At 42.7% G+C, this 26522-nt stretch overlaps 1 protein-coding gene across 6 annotated transcripts; it reads left to right on the forward strand.

The window, feature by feature from the left end:
* The first annotated feature begins 2132 nt into the window (after positions 1-2132).
* Positions 2133-26250, forward strand: npnta (nephronectin a). Of its 6 annotated transcripts, none has more exons than XM_061274472.1 (14): positions 2133-2379; positions 5445-5545; positions 8653-8703; positions 10637-10729; positions 13965-14051; positions 17602-17721; positions 18380-18499; positions 19303-19437; positions 20229-20351; positions 21320-21700; positions 23833-23916; positions 24382-24480; positions 24736-24995; positions 25160-26250. In XM_061274472.1, exons 1-14 carry the CDS (start codon positions 2306-2308, stop codon positions 25268-25270), a joined length of 1839 nt encoding a protein of 612 aa, XP_061130456.1. In that variant the 5' UTR covers positions 2133-2305; the 3' UTR covers positions 25271-26250. The 6 variants fall into 6 exon arrangements, with proteins under 6 accessions (XP_061130456.1, XP_061130458.1, XP_061130459.1 ...); XM_061274474.1 differs by having other exon boundaries at positions 13968-14051; XM_061274475.1 differs by lacking the exon at positions 8653-8703 and having other exon boundaries at positions 2134-2379.
* Positions 26251-26522: the final 272 nt, after the last annotated feature.

Raw genomic sequence — 26522 nt, forward strand, 5'->3', positions numbered from 1 at the left:
TATAAGAGAAAAATTGTTTTGTAATTCAAATGCAAAAATTATTTTAATCACATAGTGTATTTCGAGCCTCGTCTGTATAAATTAGGTTAATTGGGATGCAATTCTTTTGTTGATCTTCCTTTGTCTGCCGAAGCCCAAAATGTAAAAAGACCCCAAAACATTTCTACTCCCCCCCCCCGGAGGCTTCATTATAAAAGAAGCATTCACCCAAATACCAACAATATTTTCTCACTATTCCCTGGGAGAGTCGAAATCAAGTGCTGATCCAAAATATCCAGTATGTGATGCCACTGATTTGGAGTTTCACAATTATTCATTGTAATGAGGTTTGCACCAGAAATGTCAATCAACCCATTCTGGGCCTGCAAATTGATGAATTGCCTTGGTTGGTTGAATAAATCAAAATGCACATTGAGATGTCTCATTATATGCAAATGGGATTTCTGGATTTCTGGTCACACGTGTCATATGTTTCAAATGACTGGAGTGTGTGTCAGCCAGGAGAACCTTTCAACTTTTTATTACATTCACTGCTGACAGTTTATTTCACCTCTTTAATAGTGGCCAATGCATGGATCTCCTTATGATAGCAATTTCTTTCTTATTTCCTGAAAATAGTGAAATATACCACAGTTTGAAAATCACTGGTCTGTAGCTAAGTCACACTACCCAATTAAAATGATATTTTTGTGCTGGAATGACTTAATTGCCAATCATATCAATAGGAAAAGTTTATTTGAGGTAAGAACAAGTTAGCTACCTCCAGAAAGCGGTTCGAATAATTGATACATCGGATAATCGATAAATGGATGGAATTTTTCTTTAATTGACAATGATAATTGACAATTACAGTGATCCCTCGCTACTTTGCGTTTCGTTTATTGCGGCGTCACTACATCGCGGATTTTTTTCCAAATTAAAAAAACAATTTAAAACTCAAAATAAAACTTCTAAATTGAGGAAACGTGTCTAACCTTTAGGACAATGTAGTATTGCTCCAAATGTTCGTTTACATTCCTTTAGAACAGTGCTTCTCAATTATTTTCTGTTACGCCCCCCCCTGGCAAGAAGAAAACTATTCGCGCCCCCCCTCCCCACCGTGACTATCCTAACTTGTCTTGTAAGTCGTAAAATGTTGCTTGTCGCAAACGTGACAGAAGTAACAATGAGAGCGCCACTGCACCCTGCTGTAGTAAACGCGCAATTACACTTTATTCTAGTACTGCCAAAAAAAAAAGCCTGTTCCCCAGGGTCACACGCGCCCCCCCAGGAATAGCACCGCGCCCCCCTTGGGGGGCGCGCCCCACTATTTGAGAAGCACTGCTTTAGAATTTCTTTTTCGCGTGTTAGCACGATCGCGAATGAGCATATTTCCGCTAACTCGTTCACCTGCTCAGTACTTCAGGTTGGTGACCGTACTTTGCGGATTTCACTTATCGCGGGTGGTTTTTGGAACCAATTATCCGCGATAAACGAGGGATTACTGTATTATCTCAATTCCAGGAACCACCACCATCCACTTAGCAACTCACATTCTTGATTGTATAAATACCGTTTTTTCCGTATATAATGCGCAAAATTTAACTAATTTATTGTCCTAAAATCTGGGGTGCGCATTATACATGGGTACAATTTAAAATATATATATATATATTTTTTTTAATTTTTTCTTTTTTTTAAGAAAATCATGGTACAACAAAACCAACAACAGGACTGACCGACAAAGTCGTGGAACAAAAAGACATTACCAAAGACAGGAACAGAAACCAAGCAGACATCATGACAGTAACAGATGCAATGATCCGACGCTGAGCGAGGGGCAGACAGGACTTAAATACAAAACACGTTACATTGATTGAGGTGACACAGGAAGGGAGGGGCGACAATTTAATTTAAAAAAATAAAATTAAAAAATTGGGTGCGTATTATACACAGGTACAGGCTTTTTTCCAGCATCAACATGCCATTTTTAGGGTGCGTATTATACATGGGGGCGCATTATACACGGGAAAAAACGGTAATTCTTATAAATGCTAGTTTCTCTACCTGGGCGCGACGCACGAGCGCAACATTTGGCGTCTCGCTCGTGACGTCGTTCTTAAAGCGACAGGCGCACGTAAGCCGGCCGCTTTATAAAGTGTGACTGAGAGCAAGACGAGGGCGAGAGACACACAGGAACAGACAGCGAGAGAAAGGGGGAGCACCCTATGCGCTCTCTTTCACGCGCTCCACACATTTGGATATTACGCACATGCACGCGCAGAACGTCTTCTTGTTATCGGACTAACAATCGGGACGAAGCGCCATGGACTCCTGGATAAAGTTCATCTTCGTGGTCGCCACCTTCTGCTGTGGAACGCGAGCGGAGTTTGACGGCAGGTACGTGCACATGTTTTGGGTTGCGTCTCGCATTTGCATTGTTGGGCTTGTATGTCGAGTTTGATTATTTTGCACCTAATTATTTGGATTCATTTCGTTAACGTGCATTTCGGTTTATTCACCGATTTAAGTAGAAATGCGTCTGGGTTTAATCATAATGCAACTCTTTTTGAACTTAACTTTTGAATTACAAAGGATCCTTAAAGTATAGCCCCCGAATGCATATTTCCATTAATTTGCATGCATTTTAATCTATAATTAGAAATACGCACCTGACATTGCCAGTGGTGTTGTTATTGTTGGTTTTGCACCATACTGGATTCTACTTGGACTTCTTGGAGTTCTGAACAAATACACAATGACGTTAATAGAAATATTGCGCCTAAACTCTTCATTTTAATCCACAGCTTCTCATACGTGCACTTTTTTTCATCTGCAATATTTCACGTTGACATCATAACACAATGAGTCTATACTGTTATTGCTTATTATAAATATCTGTTATGCTACTACAACACTTTTTGAAATTTACATCTTTCAGGTGTGAGACAGAATCCACCCTGAACTGGTCTTTTCTTTTTTTTTTTTTTTCAAGAAACGGTCCGAGAATGTAATTTCCATTGCAATGTGTAAAGATGAGTTAAATTAAAGTCTGAACTGGTAAAAACTCAAGGCACCATTGAATTAAGAAAGAGGCTTGTATGATTTGTATCACTTGTGAGCAAAAAATCTGAAGTATGTCACTTTAACCATAACGTGTAAATTCAGCCTTTCTAGCCCTTCAGGATTTATGGATGAAAATGCAACGAGAGTGTAGCCGCTCTATCCAACGAGGAATAATATAGTGACATATTTGCTGCATGGATCAAGGAGATGCGCTCTTTTGGCCCGTGTCAACATCTCTGTTTTATTATAATAACACTCACACAACAAATAAAAGTGTCACCGGTATTCCCCCCCCCCCCCCCCCCCATACAAAAGATGTCTGCAAATGCAAGGTGGAGCAGCAGGTAAGCAACAACAACAATCCGGTGCAGACACCATCACTCGTGTTCTAACAGGAAGCGTATTTACCCAGACGTGAAAGATGCTGTGCCACAAAGAATGCGTGTGCCGGAGATCTCCGTCCGGGATTTTTCAAACCCTGGTCGAGTCTTACTGTGTTTTTAAAATATTGTGACAAATAAATGTTTTCTCTCTGTGACATGCGCACACTCGCGGCGAACAACGAGGCACTCTTAAGCAACTACACCAGCCCAAATCCTAAATCCTGTCAAGGTGGAGTCCCCCCCCCCTTCCCAGTTCTTCACTCCTCCCATCTTGCACACACTCACAACGTACAACGAGGCGCTCTAAAGATGTATTTTCGAAGTGTAGCAAACAGATTAGAACACATTGCAATTAATTACCTCCGTCATATTATTTCGACACTTCATCTATAATCACCGCAGCGACCGGCGGCGTAATACCATTGACGGATATCTCGTGCGGGCTACGGTGCGTGAGCGTAATGATCATTTATGCACGCCGCCATATTGTACGTTATTAACGCCGCGGCTGATGGAGAGGCTTGTCGCCGTGCTTATAATTTGCACTTCTTTACGTCTCAGCCCTGATATGAATTCATTGAGAGTAAGTCCCCATCTCATGAGTGCGGTTTGGTGGGGTGGGGTGGGGGGCAGCCATTTATTACCTGCTCTCCCTCACTTATTGCCTTTTGGAGAGCGCTCCTAACAGGCTTATCCTCATGGCCCTGGAGGGTCCTTCACGGCCCACATCATTTTGCTCAGGCGCACACACGTAGGGGGAAAAAAAAAATCCACCAATCATTCCACTCTGGGAAGTGGTGACAGCTGATTTCCTGTCTTGTAGTGTAAGCCAGCGGCAACTTCACAGCAATAAGACGGTGAAGTTGACTCCCGCCGGGTGATGCCGTTGTCGGTGTTAGGGCCTTCCGGGCTGGAGAATCACGATGCAAAAAGGAATCATTTGGTGTGTGTATGACTTGAGAGGCAGCGGAAGGCACCAAAAAGCTCTGAAGCTTTATGAAAACACAAAAAAATTAAACGAGTGGAAAAAACAATTTTGAACAATCTTCATGATGACTTGGAAAAAGTGCCAGAGTCAGTGGGAAGAGCAAAGTACACAATCGATATGTTATTAATGATCACACTTACCTGGCTATTTTTTTATTTTTTGGGGGGGGGGGGGGGGGTTGTTCCAGAGGGACGTGATTGGCAGCTGGGGATACTAAGGGGGGCACTCGTTAGCATTTCATCATGTCGCCATGAAGACTTTCACAGGCCTCCCGAATGCTGAGTGACAGTCGCACTTGGCTGCGAGGCGCAAACAAAGCGGCTTTTGTCTTCCGGGGCTATATAAAGACGACCCGCTGCTGGATTGATGTTTGCTCGCCAAGTGCTATGTGAAGATCTGTATGGTTCTGCTTCATGCGGTGGAACCTTCAAAATCAAAATACGCCTCCAATAGTCATAATAAATCATTTGAATGATTTAGATTTTTGGCTTCTCATAATCATGAAAACATTCAAATTGAAGAATTTGAAATAAGTGTCCCTCAGTGTTATCGTGTTTCTTAATTGTAAATATCAATCAAAATAAATGAGCCATAAATTCTGCTGGATTAAGACATTTTAAAAAAAAAAATAATACTGAGGAATCTCCATTCCAAACCCGACATGTACATTTTTTTAAAGTCAGATCAGGAGCAGTCACTGGTGTTCCGCCCTTCATAAGTGCTCTGGCGCCTATTGTTTACAAATGTTTGGAAAATGTCTATACAGTGGATCCAACCTAAATATTCGTCCCCTGTCATGTTCGTGCTTCTGTAGTTTCTCATCCCGGGGAAATAGACTACAAAACATACGGTAGTCATATTTTTTCCTTCATAATTTACATGTAAACTGACTTTTTCTTCTTCATAAACACACAGAGCAGAAGTACCGTGAGCATCTGCCTAATGGTATCAAAACATGGACAACTCCCTCCCGCCCTCTTCTGACATCTTCATTGACGGCGATCTCATCATGTGGCCTCGTTTTACAGGTGGCCGCGGCAGATGGCGTCGTCCAACGGGCTGTGCCGCTACGGCGCCAGGGTGGACTGCTGCTGGGGATGGACGCGCCGATCTTGGGGTCACTGCCAGCGTGAGTGCCCGATGATGTTGGAGGAGGAGGGGGTGGGCTGGCGAGGTGTCAAGCTGGGTGGTTAAAAAAAACAAAAACAAATAGATGCTATGAATGAATCATGAGGTGGCTTGAAGTTTAACACTGTAGATAAAGGGCTTGGAGAAGCATGCACATGCTCAGTGGTGTTCTTAAATGGAAAAAAATTGCGTTTCTATTTCTCGAGTCGCTATTGGGTGTCGCTAGAGGTGGCAAAAGTATTCTCACTTGCAGATGCTGGTAGACACTCTGACACAATTCCCAATAGTCCTTTTTTGGGGCGCTCTGAATAACCAGCACATTGGAACAACGGCGAACGAGTTTTCAAACATTCAGAGTGAAGTAGTGTTTCCGAACGCACCCAAGGTCACCATTTATGCCCAAAACCAACACACACAAACACACACACACACACACTGGTTCTCTCTGAAGGATACGGGTCATGTATTCTTTGGTAGTTTGATGAGTCTAGTGCTAACATGCTAACATGCTGCTGCTGCTTTGCTTGTTTAGTGCTCTACTAACCTGTAAGCCTTTTTCTACTGCAGGAAATGGAATTGTTTGAATTGGTTAGCTAAGTAGTCTGTTTAGCTTAGCATAACTAGCTAAACTGTCTAAATTTGGTGGATAAAATGCTCACTTCCCATGGTGGGAAAAGGCCTCTGCATGTTTGTTGTTGTTTTAATCCATTATTGTTTCATTAAATGTTGTGTACATGGGGAAAGCGCACTGCTGTTTGCGTGTGATGAATTTGTGGACACGGGCCATCCTTTGGCTCAAAGCGTCCTTCCGGCGAGAAAAGAGTGAACTCACCCTGGCCTCAGCCAGTTTTACATTCTTTGGTCTTTTCTTTTCATCCAGATTAATTTAAGGTCCTTCCGTCTTTTTAATCCTCACCCTACACCCAAAACAAAGCATGATATCCCCCCCACCCCCCTCGCTTTATTCACATTTTTGTAAAATAGAACAACTTTTTCTCATGGGAATTTTCCAAAATAAATATGTTCAATTGTGGATTGTTTGTTACTCTTGACTCATTTCTCATGAGAACGGGTTGGTACAAAGCATGCTACTATATATTTTTTAATAAGCCTTATATCTACCCTATGGAATAGATATACTTTATGTTTTGATTAAAGAATTAACAAAGCGTGCCTCAGGATGAGCAGCCAAGCAGCAGTGCGTGACCTTCCATGTTGTTCCGGAGTCGCATGTGTTCCTTATTGAGCTCATCCATCAACAGAGTTCAATGGAAGGCTACGGTCTTTAAAATAAATGAGGGTTAACTCAAATGCAATGGCCACTATCTGGAATAATTTCATTTATTGTATATATAATTTTAACAAACTATTATGTGTGATGACCACATTCCATTCACACCTAAAAATGCTGTTTTACAGGTTTATTAAAAATAATAATAATAATAGAAAATCAGCAAATAAACCGGATAAAAATGAAATAGATATTTTGTTATTGTGGACACGGCCTGACATCTATTTATCCGAGACGCGCATTAGTATTCTTTGAAAGTCCGAGAAAAGGAGAGTAATCTCAGCCGTGTGAACATGACAAGCTCCTTGAAGGTGCCGCTGACCTCCTCTGACAGGAGAGATTACATAGATGAGCTCGTGGGCTCATGCAACTTTAAAAATCTATCACTTTTTTGAAAAAACAAAAAGAAATCAGGAGAGAAGAACAAAAGCATAACGGGTCCACGGGTGTGAGATTCAGACGTTTAGCGCACAAGAGACAGAGGAAGACGAGTTGGCGAAATTCTTTGGCAGGCTTCGACTCTGTGTTTAATGTTCAGATGCTCCGGAAGCTCCGCTTGGAGCTTCTTATTCCGACCAGCTGCTGTCGAGATCATTGACCGCAACGGAACGTTTTAAATGAAATTTTAGATCAAATCCACAACTTCTGATTTCTTGGGATAATTTTCCTTCCACTGTAGTGTCACATTCGGAGACAATCGCTACTTTTCTTCTATACAGGTCATGTACCGTATTTCCCGCACTATAAGGCGCACTGGATTATAAGGCGCACCTTCAATGAATGGCCCATTTTAAAACTTTGTCCATATATAAGATAAATACATTTGGCCCGCGGGCCAGACTTTGGACACACGCCTGCTGTAATGGCTCAATATTGGTCCATATATAAGGCGCACCTGATTTTAAGGCGCACTGAGAAAATTGGAGGTTTTTAAGTGCGCCTTATAGTGCGGAAAATACGGTAATCGCTTTGTTGTTGTGTCCCAAAAATATTTCATTCTAACCATGTCCCTTCCTTTAAAATTGTGGTTACAGAAAAGGAACACTAGCAGGTCCAATATCAATAAAGCGATGAATAATATTGACCCGTCTCGATGTGGTGTAACCTCATACGTAGGCGGGTTTGAATGAGGTTCATTTTTGTCCCAGACAGGCCATGTATTGGTTTCCCGGTTGGCTCCAAGGCCACTGAGACCAGGACTTTGTTTAACTGGCTTTGTTTGGACAAAAACAAAGATTATGTTTCCACTCGGTCACTTGAGCTTTAAAAGAGGCGATTAAAAAAGAATAAGGAAAAAAACAGTCAAGCGATACCGTTTTAGTTTCACTTTGTCGCCATGATCCGTAGGCGGCTTTCTTATCGTTTTATTTTTCTCGGCCTCCGCTTGAAAGTGTCTCCAGCTTGAGCTGATATATATGATAAATGGGCGTAGGGAAAATTGTGGCGGAATAAAACCAAGGTGGAAACACAAAAGATACCTGGCAAGCAAGAATCAAAACGCGAATCTCATCATGTACAAAATGATCCACCCAAAAAAATATTTACCCACACATGTGACTCCGGAACTTTAAAGCTATTTTTTATTTTGAAGAGGCGAAAGTCCCATTTCCACTGAGTCTAATAGTTTGTTTTTTAATAGTTTGGAATGCAAAACAGGAATTATAAAGAACATCATTATGTCGCGTAATTGAACAAAACCAATTCCTAATGCAATTTGGTGGAACTGGGGCTTTAAAAAAAAAAACCTCACTAAACATCTCACATTGTTTTCAATGCCTGCAACTGTGTTCTTGTCTATGTGGCTGTTTGTCTTGCAGCTCCCTTCGTCTTAACTCACAGGCTAGTCGGGATAAGGTGCCAGCCCCAAGGTTAGCTCCACATGTTGTTGGTCGTATGATCGCTGAGAGAAATGGCGGGGTTGGGTAGGCACATCTTCTGAATTATTTATAGATCCAAAGTCACCCCGATCCACTCGCCACTTGAACTCTTTAACCCAACTGTAGCGGAAGTCCCAAAATGTCCTGGATGGCTGGACACCGATCGGGTTATCGTCCAACTGAACTTACAGTACCAAAGAAATATGAAGTGGTAATAGTTTGCAATGTATTCAGAATTTAAATTTTTTATTGGTGGGAGCAAGATTGTGTTTGCTTTAATGTCTTAATTTCCGCAGCCGATCGATACCATCATTAATCGATCGGAAAAGTATGCCAGAACTGCGAAAAATTACTGTCGTCCGAAAATATAGATGAAAACAACGATCATCTTCAAAACCGAAAATAGCCCTTGCTCATGCGGTATCCATCGCACGGCCACTTAACCTAATCAGGATGTTACCATAGTTACCGTACAAATAATGAAGCCAGCACAGTGAAAGTGTGTCACCACTTGGATGGTGTTAAAGGAAGGTCGGTTCGACCAGCTATGTTTGGCCTTCCAGCTGCTGAAGCCTTTTTTTGTTTTAGTTCCCGCCATGCTTCATCGACGCTGATCTCTCCGCCAGCTTCGAAACTTATAAATACTCCTGGAGGCCCTGCTGATGGCCGCCTCTGATCTGGCTTAGCATTCCTCTGCGTTGAGCTAGTAACTTGGCAGCAGACGTTCCTTTCGTTTGACCCGCTAACGAAGCGCTTTGTTCCAGGCGACTTTCCAACAGTACCCTGATGGTCCACCGGACATTTTCAACCATTCAACACAAAATGTCTGTGAAAACAAATCAGTCAAGTTTGGCAAGCTCTGGCTAAAGCTAACATTAGTTTGTCAAATTTTAGAAGCACATTTGTTACTAACGTGACACTAGCAAGTTTGGCCAGCCAATCTAACGAGGCTAGCTGCTAGCTTCTATTGGCAGCATTTGAATCGTAGTTATTCCTTTTGAAATGGTTTATGATGAAAATGCCGAGTAATAATCAGGAAGCTATCCAGCATTGATGTTGTTGTCCTTTGCCTGAATCACTCTCTTTTGTTAAAAATAAATAAGCAAAATGAAATTTACATGATTTTCCAGACAAAAATACACTGTTCAAAACAAGATGACTTTTTTCCATTTTTAAGAACATACCATTGTATTCCACTCCCATTAAAAACAATGCCTCAAAAAGGTACCGTATTTTCCGCACTATAAGGCGCACCGGATTATAAGGCGCACCTTCAATGAATGGCCCATTTTAAAACTTTGTCCATATATAAGGCGCACTGGATTATAAGGCGCACCTTCAATGAATGGCCCATTTTAAAACATTGCCCATATATAAGATATATACATTTGGCTCGCGGGCCGGACTTTGGACACGCCTGCTGTAGTGGCTCAATATTGGTCTATATATAAGGCGCACCTGATTATAAGGCGCACTGTCGGCTTTTGAGAAAATTGGAGGTTTTCAGGTGCGCCTTATAGTGCGGAAAGTACGGTAATTGATTAATTGAATGATTAAGCCAGACGTACCATGCGTATTCACTTTTAAAATCCTGAATCATTCTGTTTATCATCAACATCAAATATTTAGTCAAGTCCACATTAGAGCACTTCACTTATGGTAGCTAGTCTCTTGTTTTTATGATAGATGGTGTCATAAATTTAAGTACTGTATGTACCCAAGCTGTAAAAGTGTCAATAGAATTAAGCATTGTCCCCCTAAAGGTCCATCAAACCACCATAAACTAGCTTATAGGATTAAGTCTTGTTCTCCATAATTGCACCATGCTGCTCTTTTACTGCGATAAAATGTCACGTTTTTAAAAGCCCGGGTGATGAAGCGGCGGCGGAATGAAACTCATCTTCTTCTCTGAATTCCCACTCAGCACTTTGCCCGTCGGGCTGCAAGCACGGAGATTGCGTGGGGCCCAACAAGTGCAAATGTCACGCAGGATTCACGGGGAAGACCTGCAATCAAGGTGAGTGGGCCGAATCCTTTCAGCGTGCAGCGCTCAAGTGATAAAACTGCAAGTGATGCGCTTTTGCAGTTCAATGACATCAGAGGACATTTTCTATGAAAGTCAAATTTGATCCAAATGAGCAACTTAATGCAACTTAAGTAAAATGTACCGTAATTTTCGGACTATAAATCGCACCGGATTATAAATCGCACCAGCCATAAAATGCCCAAAAAAGTGAAAAAAAACCCATACATATGTATATAAGTCGCTCCTGAGTATAAGTCGCCACCCCCCCCACCCAAACTATGAAAAAAAACGCGACTTATAGTCCGAAAATTACGGTATTAGCTTTAACTCTCAATCAGATATTTTTTGAAAAATATATTTAACTGACTAAACTCTTTACACTAACCTAGATTCAAACTGAGCATTTTATCGAGTTAAACGGCCGAACTCACTCCATGCGCCATTTTGACGCGTTCAACCCAATTTTTTTTTCCCCTCATTTTTCATTTCTGGAGTCAACCTCGGGTGTTTTGAGCCAGAGCGCGCTATGGAAGCAGAGTGAATTATTCACGAGCCATAGATTAAACTTGCTCATTTAAATGCATGCCTTCATTAAACATTGATTTGGAGTTTACGATTGATATGGGTCGCGAGCCAAGCGTCGACTGGCGGCGCCTGCCAATAAAGGTCAAAGCGTCACCTCCTGCTCGACCTACATTTGAAGCGTTTATATCACATGATGATGTGGGAAATGAAACCGTAGCAAACAGCCTTGGCAGTAAATGCAAATGAAACATGTCTGCAGTGCACCTGCATTAGTAAATGGACACGCATTCCTGTGCTTTAAGTGCGAGGCGAAGACTGACACATGACCCTTTGGGCGCTCAGAGCAGCGGCGCTGTTAAACACTCAACAGATGCAACACACAAAAGCCTGAGCATTTTATGCCAAACAGATGGACGGGATTTATTTTTTTTATATAAAGTCCTGCATTGTCAGGTAATAATAATAGCAACCCATGCAAGATAAAATACCAATCATTTTATTTGATCTTGCATTGTTCCATGTAAGATTTTTTTTAACCACCTTTTTTAAATTAACTGATACATTTAATATTTAGAAAGAACACCCAATTTGCACTGGCTAGTTTTTTTTTTATTCTTGCCATTCACCCTTTTTTTTTTTATCGTCAATCGTAATTCTATACATCATAATTTTAGATTATATTGTTATATTGTCAGAATGTTCAATAGTACTTTTTTCAGACTGATTAACTACTCAATAGTAGTACCGATAACGATAATATCAAATACAATGAGTGCTTTTGATTCATAAAATTTTCCTTCAAACATAATGACAGATCATTTTGAAGAAAGTGTACCGATATGACAGTTTTAAGATTGTCAATTTTCAATTCTTGTGATTTCTAATTTCTAGTGCTTGATCATAAAACGGATATGAGCGCAGTCGTTGCTTTTGTGTTTTTCAACTGAAATAACTTTTTTCGACATCACACCCTGATCTGCTTACTGACTTTTTGCACGATGGCCGATGTGAATAAAATGAATATTGACAATTAACAAATAGAATAAAGTATCAAATTATATTATAGTGACGTGATTGACAGAATTATGACTTCAATAAAAAACAAAATGTATTCCCCGTAAAGGGCTACGATTGCATTCACTCATTCAGTCCCCCCCCCCCCCGAGAGGCTCTCATTATGCCCGACAAAATGCCGTTTTACCGCCAACCCCATCCTCGTATTTACACGAGTTCCTTTGCTATTTCCGCGCACACTGTCGAGATGGGATTGCATATAAATGAATCGTTAAACAAACGCCTGTCAAGATCCTCCTCCAGATGTCTGCCAGCATTTGGGGATTTTAATCACGCTGCGCAAATAAACTCATCACCGCCATAATCCGTCCAGACAATTTGCCGTCCCCGACCGGTGGCAGAAGCGAACCTTCTAATGAGATGATTATTGTGCGTAGGTGACTTTGATGAGGTTGAGTTGACCCGCTATTTAAAGACTTAGCTGAAGGCACCACATCGTCAACATTTCCAATGTGGCTTTCCAAATCCTTTTCTCTTGTTTACAGTCAACACACTGTTACATGTACAGGGCGGGCCAGAAATAGACTTTTTGAATTCCTTTAATCAGATGGATGCAAAGGAGATTGCGATGAAGGAAATAAGGAAGGAAATCTATGAAAAGAAGGAAGGAAGTCAAAAGGAAAATAGGAAGGACAAAGGGAAGGTTGGAATGAAGGAAGCAAAGGTGGTATAAATGTTTACGAGGGACAACAAATGGAAGGATCCTCCTTAAAACCCAATTCAATAAGCACACCTTAACCTACCCTAAATTTTATTTACCGTATTTTCCGCACAATAAGGCGCACCTAGAAACCTCCAATTTTCTCAAAAGCCGACCTTATAATCAGGTGCGCCTTATATATGGACCAACATTGAGCCACTACAGCAGGCATATCCAAAGTCCGGCCGGCGGGCCAAATGTATACATCTTATATATGGACAAAGTTTTAAAATGGGCCATTCATTGAAGATGCGCCTTATAATCTGGTGCGCCTTATATATGGACAAACCTTTTTTAATGGGCCAGTCATCCGGAGCGCTTTATAGTGCGGAAAATACAGTATAGAAAAGATGTCAATTCAATTTTGGGCTTATTGTTCATTCTTTCCAGAACAGCGACCGAGGTAAAAAAAAAAAAAAAGTGCATTGTATTGTGCACAAGTTGAAACGTCTCCTTTTGAAATGGTTGCTGTCCAAAGCAGTCAAGTGTAGCATTATGGTCACATCTAAACAGGTGTCTGGTGCCGGGAGGACAACATAGTTGGACGGGGAGAAAGCAGAATGCCTAAAATTCCTCAGGCTTAAGCGTTTGTCGTCGGGGCGATGATTCGCTTCTTTAAATGGAAGCGGCGCTCTTTGAGCCTTCCGACACGCTTTCCCGAAGGATGGTACAAATCCATAAGATACTGTAATTCCCTTAGATCCTACTACAAAAAAAGGATGAACGGATGAACGGCTGGCGGGGGAAAACACAACACTTTCTCCCAAACAGCCATGAGTGTAATCCTCTTTACTGCGTAATGTTCCTCTTTACTTTCCAGGAATGTGGTGGTCAGAGGTGTTCTAATCCACTGCCTTTTCATTCTCTTGTCCCTCCACCACTTTTTCTTTTTCAAATTACTTTCCACCAAAAACCTTCTTTTGCAAGAAGAACAGCCGGACTATTTGACTCCACCAATGTGGTCCACTCACCTACCCATATTTCTACCTGTGGACCATCATCCGGTCACAGAGGGTGAGATTTATCCTTCCGACGTGGTGCATGGTGAAGGAGTTGACGTCACTCTCCACTTCTATCATTAAGTCCCCTTCTTTGAGGGGAGGTCACAAGAAATAGCACATCCGATCCAAACTCGAGGAATGCCCGCATGAAATGCAGAGCATGCGTAGATCCTAAGCCTTCTCCTTTGTCATCTTGTGCTCCTTAAAGGCTATTCTCGACTTTTGGATGCTGCTCACGACCACTCCTTGGAAGGTAGAACATTGCCCGGAGAGCTAATCCCTGACAAAAGGAGCCCACTTTTGAGATCTGTCTGTAGGGAATGCAGCACGGCATACCTCAATGAGACTTGTTTCCCTCAGTACACAACTCAATTTCACCATGGCGAACTAGCTAAATCGGGCTAGAGCCTGTGAGGAAGGAACGTGACAAGTAGCAAATGGGACAAGACGGGATAGGACATATTGAGCTAGCTTGGCAGTTTTACAACCTAAAGGGATTTAGCAAGTAGCAAACACGATTGGGTAGGACACGGATTGTGAGCTAGCTAGACCGTGCTCAACCATGTGATTGGGATAGGACGGGATACGACATAGTGAGCTAGCTTGGGAGTTCTACAGCCTATCAGGAAGTGATACAAGTAGTCGAAACGAGAACAGACATGGATCGTGAGCTAGCTAGACAGCGCTAGACTCTTGACAATTAGCAAATGGGACAGGACTGGTCAGGACAGGTTGTGAGCTCGCTACACTTTGTGAAGGAGGAACGTGACGGCTAGCATAACAAAACATGCGTTGTGAGCTAGCCAGTGTTACTTCCTGAGGAAGGGACATGATGGGTCGTGAATTGGACATGACATGACTCGGAGCAGATGATGACCTTGTACAGTGGTGAGTTGGAATTTAAAAGTAACACTTGAACATAGTCCCGCCAACCCCCTGCTTTCCAGTTTCACCAGCACCATTCAGCCTTGAGCTATCACACTTTTCTCTCTGTCACTTGTTATAACTTCTTCGCATTTTATTCTTTTTCCTCTCACAGGCTGTTTGGCATGTGTTCTCCACCCTTCTTGGGGCTCAAGCAACGGGCGTTGTGAAAGCCCACATTGAATCACTTTATTATTCTTTTGACATGATAAGTCTCAAAGATTTCATTTGGAACAGCAGCTCTCAAACTGGGCGCCGTGAGTATTCCACTTGCAGCTTTTTCATTTCACTTTGGTTTTCAGCGCCGCCGGCAAGCGAAGAACCCGCCGGACGGCGTCGCCGTCGGGTTTTTCTTTAATGAGAACTCTCGCTGTCAGCTTTTGGGGGTATCGCGTTTGTTCGGTGGGAAGACAGCGGTAATTAAAAAAGTGAAGACATTTTTTTTTTTAATGTTTGCTGTGCTTGAGCGCACTCAGGTGTAAAGCATTAAAGATGAAGCAGTTAAAGCTTCCCTCTGACAAGGGCAAGCCGGCGCTCATCTGAAAGTGCAGGTGAAGAATTTCAAGGGCTTTCCTGTCACGTTGTTTTATTATTGAGAAAATGAGACCTGCAGTTGACCTGTTACTTCGAATGAACTCATTAAAATCCAATTCCATTTTATTATGAAAACCAATCACAAGGCGCCAAACAAAATGTTTCACTTGGTGTGTGTTCGGGGAATGTATTCCCTCAGCTACATTCAAAGCCAATGCTAACAGTAGCCGGGCTTTAGCGGACCGCTAGCCGCTATAAATAGAAGAGTTCCATCCATCGTATGTCCCGTGGCATACAGTACGTTAAATATAGAAGTTATGCAGCAGTCCCACCAATAAAGCACTGCTCACGTGTTTGTGGTGCTTAAGTTGGGATCATTTACAAAGCAGCCTTAAAACCTCATGATGATGGAATTTATATGAACCCATGACGCCGTATCCAAGACAAAATTGAGTTTATTTACAAATGTCATGGAGACAACTGTTGATGTTCTGTTTGCTCCGAGTTGATCTTTGGACTTTGTAGTCTTGGTTAGCATGTGAGCTATCCCATTTTGGCGCTCATCCTTAAGCTCTTCTTACACGCTCTGTAGAACCGATTGAAGAAAACTAATTGGCTGTACTTTGACCAAAGCTGCTGTAATAATAGTCTTAAAATATAAGCCCCATTCATTCATGGAAAATTTGCCTTTTTGTACTTCCTTGTTGGATCTATGTCAACGTGAGTTATGTTCAACGGAGAATCCGAACAATGCAGTTCAAGTTTTGGATGTGGCCAGAGAGCCTTTAGGACAAATCTGGGAGTTACGTTTATGATGACATCTTTCTTCAAAGACACGTCCCCATCGAGTCAATAAATTCCTCGAATGCAATTTGTGACTGTACAGTACATTAAAGTGTAGCGTAGAATTGTAGGTCATGATTTTGCCGCCGATTCACTCAATGTGGTTTGTAGAAGGTTGAGATTTAATGCACCCGTGGAGTAAATTGTTGCGTGTGTGTGTGTGTGTTTGTGTGTGTTTATAAGATGCTTAGCAGCTTGCAGCGTGGCCAAGGAATCAAAGCCATTCGTCACACTTGTGCTTTTTCACACAGTCAGAATAGTCAGCCGTCGGGAAGTCACCTCAGGGGCTGTTGAGCATAAATAAGAAATAAAGCTGTCATATTTGCCTGGTTAAAGCGTTAAGGACTCAAGAAGAAAATGAAGTTGTAGAAGGGTCGTTTCTCAGCTCGCTGACGGGTCCAGAACAGTGACAGTGATGCAATTGCAGCGAGGGAATGGAGATTTATACTCTTATTAGCTCCACCTATGGTCCAGTCATGGAAAATACTTCCTGGGGGAAAAAAAAATAAAAGCCAATTTTTTTTTCTGATGGGATTTTTTACACGCCCCCTGGGTGGCCTGTCAACATGAAAGAAGCCGAGAATGATGCAGTGCTTCTATGAAAGACAGCTGGATGTCGTCCCAATGAGTCAGCGCGATTTAATAACATCTCTCTATCACATGCAGATAAATTTTAGCACAATTTAGGGAATTTCTCAAAATTGGGAACTTTCATTCATTCATTCATTTATTTATTTATATATTTAGTCATCCATTTATTTATTTATTTATTTATTTAATTTTATATTGTTATACATATTCATTTTACATATTGTCATCATCAGTAATATTTAACTCAACACCCATGTTTGTGTTAGACAGTGGAACAATTGATTATTCGATTAAGTATTTAAAAAAATCTGTAAAAATCACAACTAGTTTATATTATTGTGCATGAAAGTCTTCTTCTAACCAAAGATGAATAAAATGTTTATCCTTGACTATAACACCTTTCAATCCATGCTTTACAAAATCCCTCAGCAAATTTTACCGGAAATTTGCCACTTTTGCAACCTCAACCCCAGTTACCTTTTTCCCGCAACTTCTCGTCTTCCCGTCAGAGAAGCCGAGCTCCGTGGGCACGTCCAAACATGTCGCGGCGCTTCTTTCCAAACACAACCCGCTGCGCTTGAATGGATCCAACCTCTTCACCTCTGCCCTCCTTGACTAATTTGTGCCCCTCCCTCGTTCCGCTGACGCCGTTTTTCCCGTCTGCTTTGCAGATCTGAACGAGTGCGGGCTGAAGCCACGGCCCTGCAAGCACAGGTGCATGAACACCTACGGCAGCTACAAGTGCTACTGCCTCAACGGCTACATGCTGATGCCCGACGGCACCTGCGGAAGTACGTATGTATCTCCGTTCATCGGAAAAACAATCGAGCCTTTATCGATTCCTGTCTGAGATTAGAACGCAATCCACATCCAGTGTAAGAAATCTTTCAGACCAATTGGCTGCTCCAGCAAGCGAGTCAATGCCTGTGCATGTCTCCCTATAAATTCCGTCACCTCGCCTTTAATGAACATCCTCCCCTCGTGTTTTCCCCCACCTGAGCGTCCTGTCATTTCCAGTACCTCACTCGTTTTTTTTTTTCGTGGCTCACCACTCGAGGCTTTGTTGCCGACTGTATTAGGATTGTCTCTGCCGCCTGCGCTCTGATCAATAGATCAGTGCGCCGTTTAATCAGCCCAGCTCCACCCTCGTCAAGCGTTCCGGCAGAACCGGGCCCCGGCTTTTCAATTTCCTCTTCACGGTTGGAAGTTATCGAGAGCAAATTCCAGTCGTATAATCGTTTTAGAAGGATTCTCGGGGTTTTCATGTGAGCCCATGTCGCTAATGGCTCGGGAAATAGACGGGTCGGTGGTAATTATAGTCGCTCTCTCGAATGTAAAAATGTCACCGTATTTTTCGGCCGCCTCGCCCTTATGAGGGATAGTCGTGAGAGCGCTTTCTCTCCGGGGCACCGACTTGCTAATGTGTCTTGTTTCCTTTGTATGGAGCAGACCTTCGCACTTGCGGCCTGGCCAACTGCCAGTACGGCTGCGAGGTTCTGAAAGGAGAGGTCCGATGTCAGTGTCCGTCACCGGGGCTACAGCTGGCTCCGGATGGCAGAACCTGCGTGGGTAAGTGACGTTGCCGTCTTTATTTACCACCTCTGGCATGAAAGTTGAGTCGCTGGCTGCTCCTCCCTCGCCTGATAGATCATCAACAGGAATGGCGTGTTTTTTTTTTTTGCCCCGGATTTAAAAGCAAACTTTCATTACTTTGGCAGAGCTTGCAATGTAAAACGATAAAAATGGTTTAGTACAGTCAACGTGGGAGCAAAAACAAATCAGAGCTGGACGGCCTCCCAAACAGAGCCCGGCTTTCTTGACCTTGACAATTTGGTCAAATAACCGAGCTTTTTTTTTATTTTATTTTTTTAGAACTAGAGAGTTTTCATTTCTGCCCTACGGCCCCGTATAACTTGTGGGTTGGGTAATTGCAGGACACGGAATGGACATCAGTCATAAAGACAGGAGGAGGAAAAGCAAAGCCCGCTGCAGGTGTTGCACGGGATGCTCCACTTCCGTCTCAGTGCTAAACTTTTATGACCTGTTTCAGGAAAGACCATCCGCCGGAGCTTTGTTTTGATGGTTCTGTTTAGCAAACTGGACTTGTACCACTCCAAACAAGGAGGTTCTGGCTTTCAATGGCGGAATGAAGATGAGGCAGAAAGTCCTGGGTCGGGTAACAGGACTCTTGGCACCAAAAAGTCACACTAGGAATATTCTAGGAACAACATGTGAGGTCCATTCCCAAACAAGCCCAGAGTGCAGACGCTCTAATTTGGGCTGTGTTTTGTGCCTGCATAATAAGCTTACGAAAAAACAAAATCCCCAAGCTGTCGAATTAATTGTCTTTTTTTTTTTTTTTTTTTTTGCAGACATGGATGAGTGTGCAACGGGGATGGCCGTGTGCCCCAGGTTCCGGAAGTGCATCAACACCTTTGGCAGCTACATCTGCAAATGCCACGACGGCTTCGATCTGCAATACATCAACGGGAAATACCAGTGCATCGGTACGCCTCGCTCACTTTTTATATTATATATTTATATTTTTATACAGAGGACAATGGGAAGTGCGTGCCGGTTCTTTGTCATTTGAACTTTTGTAGGATTTACAGTTTATTCATTTTGAAGACAGCCACGCGAGTAGGCGTGTGAAAGAGGAAAAAAAATGAGGCAGTTCAAAAAAGTTGTTTTCAAATTCAATTGAAGCATCTCGTTTTTATTTTGGAAGGATTATTTTTTTTTTTATCTTTTCGGTAATGCGAACACGATAATAATTGTGGACCTTGAGGCTATCAAGGCTGTTTTACCGATTGTCTCTGCTGCCTGCGCTCTGATCAGCTGGTCTTTTGTCTGATTTGATCATTTCCAACTTTTAAATGCAATGGCTATTAAAAAAAGAAAAACCTGCGACTAATTTTTTATGATTGAATCATTTCGAACATTTTTTACCTTTTATGTGATTTGTAATTTAGTAGGTCTAAATGGCCCAAAAAAAAAACAATATAATGAATTACATTATGATCTCCTAGACCTGGCCTTAAAGATATTTCCTTCAAATTTATATAGGCTTCTTTCTCCACTATTTAAGCGGTCAGATTCTAAGTTCCAAAGCGTTCAAGGTCTACTGTGCTGCATAATACCGCGCCTCCAATTTATTCCTTCATCTCACTGTCCATCACAATAGCATTGATACGGCCCGTTCATTCAAAGCTAATAAGCCTCGGCAGTCTCGTCACAATCGCTCATTCAACGTGGACTGTTTCAACTCCCCCCCTCCCCTCCCGGGTTTTCCTTTCAGACGTGGACGAGTGCGCTTTGCAGACGGGTCGCTGCGGCGGCTACGCCACCTGCTTCAACACGCCGGGTTCGTACAAGTGCAAGTGCAAAGACGGCTACAGGGGGATGGGTCGCGACTGCAAACGTAAGCTCACTGCCCTTATCACATGCTCTTTCCTTCTCTTTTCTTTTTTTCTAAATCGGGCCAAAGTGTCATTGAGCTGGTAAGATTTATTTATTTTACGGGGATATTCTTCCCCCTGATCTTGCACGGTCCATTAGTTCTCTGAGAATTTGAATCATCGAGTCCTTCGGCAGACATTAACGCCGTGGCAGTCCAGTGAGCACGAAGGACACGCTGCTTCCTCTCCCCATCATCGAAGGGGGGGGGCGGTTTAAATATCCAACATGGGAATCGCATATCAAAGTTGGGAGTAAGATGAGAAAGCGACAACTGAGGTGCAGAGCTTTTGTCCACACACATTCCTCACACGTGAAACCCGGATGAGGCGACCCCCCCCACGATCCTTTACCCCGACAACACCACAGACCCCCATCACGCCTCTTGACGTGAAGAATGCGCAGGAGAACAAAAGCTCCATGACATCATCAAGATGTGCTTTGCGTGTGGTTTGTATGCCAGAATTAGAATTTTAGAACTTTTTACACCATCACATGATGACCAGTAGTGTCAAAATAAAAATAGAATGCATCGTTTAGACATTTACCGTTTTTTTCCATGTATAATGCGCCCCCATGTATAATACGCACCCTAAAAATGGCATGTTGATGCTGCACCCCAGATTTTAGGACAATAAATTAGTTAAATTTGCGCATTATACATGGAAAAAAAACGGTACATTGTGCTTAAATTTATAATGATTAAAAAAAAATTAATATATATTTTTCTTCTGTGTTGCTCTCCAGCTCCCACGTGACTCTGAACAGCATACGTGCTAAAATACTAAAAGAGAGACATTTGGGGACATGGCAGCTTTGCGGAAGCCACTTGATGCATATTAAGCGTTGCTCTGGCACTTGATGGCCAATTGTCTGCCTCATTACACCTTCATGACTTGTTAGCGCTCCATCTGCACGTTCTTGTCATTCCAGCTATTCCCAAGGTGGCCATAGACCCACCGAGGCCGGGCAAACTGCCTCCCAGCTTCCATAACTACCTGCCCGACGTGGACCTGAGGAGGACCACCACCACGCCGCGTCCGCCGGTGACCCACAAGCGGGTGTTCACCGTCGCCCCCAAAACCACCACGATCGCCGTCGCCACGGCTCCACCGAGGGTGAGGACCACGACCCGGAAGCCCTTGGTCCCCACCAGGAGGCCACCCGCACCCACTCGCGAGGCCTTGGTCCCCACAAAAGCGCCGACGCCCACCAGACGAGCCCCGGCGACGACCCCGCCGCCGCCTCCGCAGGTGACCACTGTGGATAACAGCATCCACAAGGACGTGACCAAGCAGCGAGGAGATGTGCATAGTAAGGTTTTTTTTTTTTCATAGCATGAATAAAAAAACATTTTGTGGCTCCTAGTGGCATTATAGGCCATTTAGCAAATCGTGTTTGGGGATTTTATGAGCATTCAGAGGCAGCACAAGGCTTTAAAAGCTACTTTGCTAATAAAACTTATACATCTGACTTTTAAAGCACTTTCAGATACTTGGATATTTTTGAGACAGCATTTTTTCACCCTTTGGGTAAATGCTTGTTATTATTATTCACTTGGGAACACTGAAGTAAAAAGGAAAATGCTCGGTGATGAATCATGTAGTCCGCATTCAAAACATTCATGTTGCTTCTACGGGTGCATCTAAAAAAAAAAAAAAGTTTCAGGTTTCAAAACATGAATCTCAAGGCTCAATGAGCAAAATATTTCTGCTTTTTATTTGATTATAACAACCATTTGAAGCACAATTTGTTCATTTTCAAGTGTCCTTCAAAGACGGATTTGTCTGAGAAATGTCTGATCATCCAAAGCAGCATCAAAATTGGTTATCGTAGACAGATGGGTGATTATTTTCCATTTAACGTGGATGGAACATGCAGTCAAAGATTGATGATCATTTTCGAGCATCTGCCATTTAAAAAAAAAAAAAAAAAAGGGTGTTTGTCACTGCTGATAGCTTTAATTTGATGTTTTGAATGCAAAGCATCTAACTAGAACATAAATGGATTTTTTTTGTTTAACAATACGTAAAATTCAAAAAGCGTGCAGCTGCATAGTTGATCGTCGCAGGTGAGATGTTTGCGTGGGCAGATGGCGGCACATAATTAGAAATGCTGGTGGGGGGGGGGGCGGAGGGATAAGAGCGGATTTCATTAGCACCTGTCTACAAGTCACAGCTTCCAGGAGACGACTCCCCCCACTGAGGACTTCTTCATATAATAGCTCGCAAATAAAAAGGAAGGAGCCTTGAGAATATTTAGAGAGATCCATCATCAGTCATTAATGCAACAGAGTTCATGTTAGCGCCACTTCATCAAATGCCAGGTCAAATAAATAAATCATAAAAATAAAACCTGAGTGTTACCATATGACTATCGAATTGGAATTAGGGTATGTTCAAATAGTACAGGATAAATATGATGTGCCTGCCCGCGTCCAATCAGACGACAGTTGAAGATCTGCTTACAGCCTCCGGCCTCAGAGTTCACGTTACACTTTCCTCCATCAGGATCGTTTTATTTATACACTCTTTGACCGGACGCTTGATATCCAAGTAGAAAGGAGGGGGGGAGGTGGCGTCATTTGGGTACATTCCTTCAAAGACCATCTGCGTACACACACACACACATTGAGCCCTGGATGCCAAGGATCGCTGGAGGTTCTGGTGCGGCCTCCACTTGCATGCGTCTTTGGCATTCAGACGCCCTGCCGGCTTTTATGACTCACTTGTTGGACTCATCAGAGGTCACATGAGTCTGGAAGAGGCTCAGTACGCCAGAGGCCCATCCTTTTTATTATTAGCGCGTCTCATTATATCACGGCGAGAGCTGGAGCGCAAATTAGATTGGATTTTTTTTTGTTAATTAATCTTTGATTTTTTGTTTAAGGAAGACTGAAGGGTTTTGAGCGATGACCAGAATTCAAAATGTCCCATGCGCAGTTTTTTTTTAAAAAAGTTAATGTGCGCTAATAATAGCCTGCAATTTTTGTTATTTTTCCTCTCACTGTGAGACAAGAAGATTAAATCAATTAAATAATTAAATCATCTTTTTTTTTAAAGATATGCAATGTTTTTATGATGTTTTTATTATTTCAACCCATCAATCACCAGAGTGATATTTTTTAAAAATTGAACAAACAACTTGCTAATATACAACAATTCAGGAAATATGTAATAATTATTGAGGTTAAAATGTTGCATTATAGAAATATTTTGAAATAAAACAAGAAATGTAAGGAATTCTTAAACTTTTAAATTTAATGTACTGATAATTTCATGTTTGGTTTTCCTGAGACTGGAAGCAATTAACTTGAAGCAAGCACACTTGGCCTCTTTTTGGAAGAACTGCTAACAAATTGAACATGCACAAGCCAAATTTTTGCTCACAACAAAAAGCAAAAAAATCAACCGAGGGTATTCATACGATGTCGTTTGTCTCCTCAGTCCCGCGGGACCACAACATCAACACGGTGCTGGACTTTGACATCGAACTGGGCAACACGGCCGACGAAGCCAAGGACGACCCCGGTAAGCTTCCGCGCACATTCCGTGCAGACATTGTCGTGCCTCAAGTCTCAAGCAGACAGACTCTGTGTGAGTCCAATTGCGTCTTCGAACTTCTGCTACAAAGACAAAATGATGGGCGATCTTCCGGTAATGCCGTCGTCACGGCAACCCCATTTCTCAGCATTGCATGCTGTGATTGCATGCCTGGATGTGTTTTTTATAGTACACACGCATTTTAGAGTGGAAATCTTTTTTCCTCATCGGGATTGGAACAATTTGTTCTAATCTGAGCAGGCCTGCTGACTTGGCTCTGGATCTTGGGCAAATGCATTCACATTGTGTTTGGCTTTGTTGTGACAACAGAGACCACTATAAGTTATTTCTGTTCCTGCAAAAATTAAACATTTTTAAAGTACGTTTTTATTTTTGTAATAGGACGACTTGCTGCATGCGCTCTTAAATGTTGTCCGTCTTCCTCCGGGCCAGATTCAGGCTTCCTGAGCTGCTCCTTCGACGACGGCCTCTGCGGATGGATCAGGGACAAGGACGGAGACGTGCACTGGGAGACAACGCCTGACCCGGCAGGTAATGAAAGTCCGCAAAATGCAAACAGCACCATCTTGGACGAGATGAGACGAGATGAAGAAGTCCTACGGTAGGGGTGTCCAAACTACGGCCCGCGGGCCAGTTTATATTGGCCCGCAGCAAATTCTGAAAACATAATTGAATGTGGCCCGCACAACAGCTTGAGCACTTCTCAGTTTCCACACTAGATGGAGCCCGCCACACAAAGCGCTTGACGTCTGATTAACCCGATATTTCCGGCGTTTCTCTCTTCAGGTGGACGCTACCTTACCATCCCCGAAGTGGGCAACAAGAGGACGGGGCGGGGGGCGAGGCTGGTCCTCCCGTTGGCCCCACCGTGGAACGAGGGCAACCTATGCCTGTCATTCCGCCACAAGCTGGCGGGTCACCACGTGGGCGTGCTGCAGGTGTTTGTGAAGAAAGGTGCCCGCTACGGCCCGGCGGTATGGGGGAGGACGGGCGGCAACAACTGGAGACACACCCAAATAACGCTGTGGGGGACGGGCCTGGAGAGCGTAAGTCCCCTCGTCAAAGCCTTGGCGGGGCTGGAATCATTTTTCATTGTCGTTCCACTTGATCCTTGTTGGCACAGCCCCAGAAATTAATTTAAAAAAAACTAAATCAAATTCATTGATGCAACAGGTTAACACACGTTAACTCGTGACTGTGCTACCACCAGGTGGTGCTGAAGGGCGAGCGTGGACGAGGACGTAGCGGCGAGATGGCTGTGGACGACATCTCGCTAGCAAAAGGCTCCTGCACGGACGATCGCGACCCGACGAGTCTCTGACGCGGCGGCTCGACGATGGAACCAGGAAACGAAAACTATTCATCTCGAAGAGTCGTAACTCTTGGTCGGACACCTTTTCGCACTTGGCGCCCGCTGGCGTCCAAACCAATGAACAGCAGCAGAGTGTGCCTCTGGAAAAGACTGAAGTCGACATCAGCACCGTCTGACTTGGAGACCTGCACTTGTGTGGTTGCCATGGTAACGTCTACAATCCCGCCGCTGCCCGTGTCGTCGCTTTGCTCATTGCTGTGGTCGGACCAGTGGTGGCCACTGGTGTTCATTTCTTACTCATCTGATCTGATCAAAATCAAAACCACTGTATGAGAACAATTGAGAAACAAGTTGACTTTAAAAATTGCACCCAACACACACACACACATAATTACCAAATGTAGAATTAAATCTGTGACTTCATTCTCACCATCTTATGGACATTTTTCTCACTTGCTTTGTTCCTCTCCTAAACAGTGCAGCTATTTTCATACTCGATTGTCACAGTATTTCAAAACCCAAAGCGCTACCAGCTTTATTTTGTTTAAATCACAATCTTTTTGTGTCTCTATCCTGAGATCAGTACACGGATATATACGCTATGCTCTACTGTACAATTATTGTCTATCAAGTGCCGTTTGCTACAGAAAACTGATGGCTTTTACAAATTGTTACTGTAAATGTATATATATACTCAAATGCAACCGTTCATTGTGTGCTTTAGACATACTGTAAATGCACTCCTGCTAAATAATCACACTTCAATAAAAAAAATGCTCGTGATACTTTTTAATTGAACACAGTGTGTACTGTACATTGTTGAAGTACTTTCTCAATTTTTCCCGAAGCTGTAAAGCACATTTATTGATGACGATGAAGGGCACTGGATGTTTTTGTTTTTTTTCTATAAACGTTGCATCCTATGCATGTGTTATCCATATTTGAATTTAGCGCAGAGCCGGTTGTAAATAAATCATGTTTGACTGACAGACTGTTATTTATTGTACCACCAGTGAAGACATAGCTCCATACATTGGCTTGAGATGTACACTTCTCCAAGGACTGCTCCATTTATTTGCATAGTTCAATAATAACCTCACCTTCAATCATTTCTATAATATGGAGTTTCAGGCTCCATAAATCAAAATATGGTCGAGAAGTAACTATTCTATTTCTCTGGTTTAATTCAAAACGCTAAACCCATGTGTTGTATACTACATTTTTGATTCACTAAGCACAAATAATGCTTTGCCTATTTTTA

Source organism: Syngnathus typhle, linkage group LG3 (assembly GCF_033458585.1).
Source record: "Syngnathus typhle isolate RoL2023-S1 ecotype Sweden linkage group LG3, RoL_Styp_1.0, whole genome shotgun sequence".
In the NCBI taxonomy this organism is placed as follows: domain Eukaryota; kingdom Metazoa; phylum Chordata; class Actinopteri; order Syngnathiformes; family Syngnathidae; genus Syngnathus; species Syngnathus typhle.